Consider the following 5,000-nt stretch of genomic DNA (forward strand, 5'->3'; position numbering starts at 1 on the left):
TCTCTCCCTCTCTCTCTCTCTCTCTCTCTCTCTCTCTCTCTCTCTCTCTCTCTCTCTCTCTCTCTCTCTCTCTCTCTCTTCTCTCTCTCTCTCTCTGTCTCTCTCTCTCTCTCCCTCTCTCCTCCCTCCCTCCCTCCCTCCCTCCCTCCCTCCCTCCCTCCCTCCCCCTCTCTCCTCTCTCTCTCCTCTCTCTCTCTCTCTCTCTCTCTCTCTCTCTCTCTCTCTCTCTCTCTCTCTCTCTCTCTCTCTCTCTCTCTGTCTCTCTGTCTCTCTCTTTCTCTCTCTCTTTCTTTCTCTCTCTCTCTCTCTCTCTCTCTCTCTCTCTCTCTCTCTCTCTCTCTCTCTCTCTCTCTCTCTCTCTCTCTCTCTCTCTCTCTCGCACTCTCTCTCGCACTCTCTCTCGCACTCTCTCTCTCTCTCTCTCTCTCTCTCTCTCTCTCTCTCTCTCTCTCTCTCTCTCTCATTCTTTCTCTTTGTCTCTCTCTCTCCCCCCCCCCCTCTCTCTCTCTCTCTCTCTCTCTCTCTCTCTCTCTCTCTCTCTCTCTCTCTCTCTCTCTCTCTCTCTCTCTCTCTCTCTCTCTCTTGTTTCTCTTTGTATGACCATCTCTCTTTCCTTTTGCCTTTTGCTCTTTCGTTCTCCGTCTACAACCCTCTGACTCTCCAACATTTTGAATTGTTCTCTAACCCCCATCTTACCCGCTTGTCGTTCCCTCCCCTCAACCTCTCGTCTTTTCTCCGCGTCTCCTCCTCCTCCCTCGATTTACGATCGACTCACTCTTTCTCCGGCCCCTCGCGTTTCTCTTATATTCGGCGCGAGATAAGGCCTCCCTCACGTACGTCTTCTCTCCCCAGGACCGCGTTGGCGAGGTGCTCAAGCGTGCCGGCGTATCGGTGGTGCTGACGTCCGTCTGCAACGCCTGCGCCTTTTTCGCGGGCGCCCTTGTGCCTGTGCCCGCCCTCAGAGCCTTCTGCATGCAGGCGGCGCTGCTGGTGCTGGTCAACCTGGTGGCTGCCCTCACCGTGTTCCCCGCGGTCATGAGCCTGGACCTACGGCGGCGCCACGCTCAGCGCGCGGACCTCCTGTGCTGCCTCCCGGGCTGGAACCGCGACCAGGTCGTGTCCCTGCAGCCGGCGTCGTCCTCCAGCGCCGCGGCGGAGGAAGGGCGCAGCTGGACGCGCCCTCACCGCCCGCCTCCCGTCAACAACGAACTCACCAAAAAGAACACGGTCACGCGGGCGCTCCCTCCCCCGGGGGGTGGCACCGTCACGCAGGTGGTTATGCCACCCGTCGCGCCCAGAGAGTGCTGGGCGACCACCGCCACGCCCACGGACCCTCACGCCCCCTCCGCTCCCTCCCTCGAATCCCTGGCCACGACGAATTCCACGCGGGACCTTGTGAGCGGGGAGAAGCGCTTCTCGGGCGTCTCGCGGGCGTGGACGTCGGTGCTGAACTTCTGGTCTGGCTGGAACCTGGACAAGTGGGCGGCGGAGGTGTACGGACCGGCGGTGACGCGCGGGCCGGTGAAGGCGGCGGCGATGGTGGCGCTGCTGGCTTCGGTGGCCGCGGCGGCGTGGGGCGTGAGCCGCGTGCAGGACGGCCTGGACCTGACGGACATCGTCCCCAGCGACACGCCCGAGTACGCCTTCCTGGCAGCCCAGCAACGCTACTTCGGCTTCTACAACATGTTCGCCGTGACGCAAGGCAACTTCGAGTACCCGACCAAGCAGCGGCTCCTGCACGACTACTACGAGGCCTTCACGCGCGTCAACCACATCATCAAGAATGACGACGGAGGGCTGCCCGAGTTCTGGCTGTCGCTCTTCAGGGACTGGCTCGTCGGTGAGTATCGCGCGCGCGCTTTCTGTTGAGTTGAATGAATGTTTCGGAGGCTGCAGGTTAAGAGCTAAGATATAATTGGTCAGAACAGTCCCAAAAATATACATATTAAAACACTGTAGAAATCATCCGTATAGGAAGAGTATATCTGTACTCGTCCATTCTACGAAAAGGGAGGGAATGCAGGAGAAAAACGTACTTTGGCCAGAACCAGCTATGACTAACAGCACGAGAGCCTCGGCCGCGGTAGAATATCTCGAAATTGTCCAAGTGCTTCTTCCGCCCCTTTGTGTTGATGTCCGTGGAGTCATCACCAACACAAGTCTTAACCTTTGCCATTGTGTTGAGGTCATGTTCACACCTCAGGGAGCACATCCACCCCTCACGTCACTCAGGAACCCACACTCCGACCGCAGTGAGTTCCCGCTGTCCATCTTCCTTTAAAGCCAGCTCTCGTCGCTTCACCTTTCGTCCTCGCCTGTTTCCTACACGGCTCCCTCCCTCGGCCACAGGCGTCTTGCGGGCGTGTGGGTGGGCGGCCGTGGGTGTACTTTCAGCTCGATCTCCTATTCCCATTTGTTCTTTCTCCTTTTCGCTCTCTCTCTTTCTGTTTGCCAGTCTATCTCTATCTGTTTGCTCCCCTTTCTCTCTCTCTCTCTCTCTCTCTCTCTCTCTCTCTCTCTCTCTCTCTCTCTCTCCTCTCTCTCTCTCTCTCTCCCTCTCCCTCTCCCTCTCCCTCTCCCTCCCTCTCCCTCCCTCCCTCCCTCCCTCCCTCCCTCCCTCCCTCCCTCCCTCCCTCCCTCCCTCTCCCTCCCTATCTCTCCCTCCCGATCTCTCTCCCTCACTCTCTCTCTCCCTCTCCCCCCCTCCCTCTCTCCCTCTCCCTCTCCCTCTCCCTCTCCCTCCCCCTCCCTCCCCCTCACTCTCTCCCTCACTCTCTCTCTCCCTCTCCCCCCCTCCCTCTCTCCCTCTCCCTCTCCCTCTCCCTCTCTCTCCCTCTCCCTCTCTCTCCCTCTCCCTCCCCCTCCCTCTCTCCCTCTCTCCCTCTCTCCCTCTCCCTCTCCCTCTCCCTCGTGGTTGTGATTGTCGTTTATTTATATTCCTGTCTCTGATTTTTATTTATTGCTTTCCATTCCCCTTTTTTTTTGTTAGTTTCATTTTGATATATTTTTATTTTCTCGCACGCGTGGTACGTCAATCTGATTTTTATTATCGTTGCTTTCCACCCCCGTTTGTTTTTTTGGTTAGTTTTATTTTTATGTTATTTTTTTCCGCACGCGTGGTACGTCATCAGCCCTTTCTGTCTGCGCTGTCGACATCAAGGGCGCACTACGAGACGTGTTAATTACTGTAGAGTTATTCCCCTCAACATTTATTACGGAGGGGAATTCTAGACGCCTACTCCGGGCGGCGAATACATCTCACAACGTCACATATTTAGCTATATTTAGCCCCCGTTGTCTCCTGTTCTTATTTCTGCGTCTCCCCCCCCGTCCTTCTGTTCTCTATCTCTCCTCTCCGCTTCTTCTGTTATCTACGTCTCCTCTCCGCTTTGTCTGCTCTCTGCTTCTCCCTCTCCCCTTCCTCTGTTATCTGCCTCCCCCTCCCCCATCCTTCCTCTGTTTTCTGCCTCTCCTCCCCTCTTCCTTCCTCTGTTCTTTGCCTCCCCCCCTTCCTCTACACCCCGTCCCCCTTTCTTTACCTTTTCCCCTCTCTTCCCTTTCCCCCTCTCTTCCCTTTCCCCATGGCCTTCCTTCTTTGGATGTTCCCACACAAAGGGATGGATGGGGAGGGGGAGGAAGGGGAGGGGGTGAAGGTGGGTTGAAGGGCAAACGAGAGGTATGAAAGAACAGTGATGGGGAAGAGGGGAAGGAGAGGGAGGGGAAGGGGAAGGGGAAGGGGAAGGTAGAGGATGGCGATGTAGAGTGTCTGGCACTGACGGTCGATGGCACCGTGAACACGCGGTTGGCCGGCGTGCTTTCATCAACTGGGGGGGGGGGGGGGCAGCGGTGGCACTGATGAAGCGACGGGGCCGGACATCTCTCAGCGTCGGGGGGGGGGGGTGAGTGAGCGGGAGAAGGGTTGCGTAGGGGAGGTTGGGGGAGAAGAACCGGGTGGGGGAAGGTGGGGGAAAAGGCTTGCTTGGGGGAGGTTGGGGGAGATGAATCGGGTGGGGGGAGATTAGGAGAGATGGCATCTGAAATCACGCGTGTCGAGATTATACGTTCGTTTTAACAGATGTTGCAAGCTGCTAGGCTCTCTTGTCAACACAGCAAGACGCGCTTCAAAAACGTGCCTTGTTTGATCAACGATTTTGGAGAAATGTATGAACTTGAAGTCACGACCGAGTATTTAGCGATTAGTGGACTAATTTACGCATAGTCAGTGCTCTGATGCCTTCCACGTTAACAAAACACTAAACATGCTTTTCAAAAGACGAAGCATTTATCAATAAACCTCACTGATAGACGAAATATCAAATAAAATAATAATACAAAAAAAAAAAAAAAAAAATTAATGACGAATAGATAATCTTGTTTATCAGTAAAATACATATCTATCCTTTTTTTCAACCGCCCCCTCCCCCTTACCCCCGCAGGACTCCAGCAGGCCTTTGACAGGGACTGGCGGACCGGCTGCATCACCCAGGAGCACTGGCACAAGAACGCCTCGGACGACGGAATCCTCGCCTACAAGCTGCTCGTCCAGACCGGCCACGTCGACAACCCCATCGACCTTTCGCTCGTCGCCCATGTACGTATTTCGGAGAGGGAGGGAGGGAGGGGGAGAGAGAGAGAGAGAGAGAGAGAGAGAGAGAGAGAGAGAGAGAGAGAGAGAGAGAGAGAGAGAGAGAGAGAGAGAGAGAGAGAGAGAGAGAGAGAGAGAGAGTTAGTCAGAGTAGGAGTCTTTATTCTTATTCTATCAAAATAGACGGCGAAAAAATATAGACTTTCAAACTAACCAATCCCTTACAGACGCGGCTGGTGGACTCGGAGGGCATCATTAACCCGAAGGCCTTCTATAACTACCTGACGGCGTGGAAGAGTAACGACGCCCTGGCTTATGGCGCCTCACAGGCCGACCTGCGCCCGGAACCCCGCGATTGGCTCCATGATGTTCACGACATCGATCTGAAGGTCAGCATCTTCCCGGGAGAGGGAGA

The 5,000-nt window shown here is 55.6% G+C and overlaps 1 protein-coding gene across 1 annotated transcript in view; it reads left to right on the forward strand.

The window, feature by feature from the left end:
* The window catches only part of LOC125038157 (protein patched-like), a 108,980-nt gene that overhangs the window by 93,589 nt on the left and 10,391 nt on the right, over nt 1–5,000 (forward strand). Inside the window, exons 12-14 of the mRNA XM_047631504.1 lie at nt 853–1,840; nt 4,437–4,591; nt 4,813–4,974. Coding sequence (XP_047487460.1) covers nt 853–1,840; nt 4,437–4,591; nt 4,813–4,974 — 1,305 coding nt within the window. The remainder of the gene's footprint in view (nt 1–852; nt 1,841–4,436; nt 4,592–4,812; nt 4,975–5,000) is intronic.

Source organism: Penaeus chinensis, chromosome 24 (genome assembly GCF_019202785.1).
Source record: "Penaeus chinensis breed Huanghai No. 1 chromosome 24, ASM1920278v2, whole genome shotgun sequence".
NCBI classification, from domain to species: Eukaryota; Metazoa; Arthropoda; class Malacostraca; order Decapoda; family Penaeidae; genus Penaeus; species Penaeus chinensis.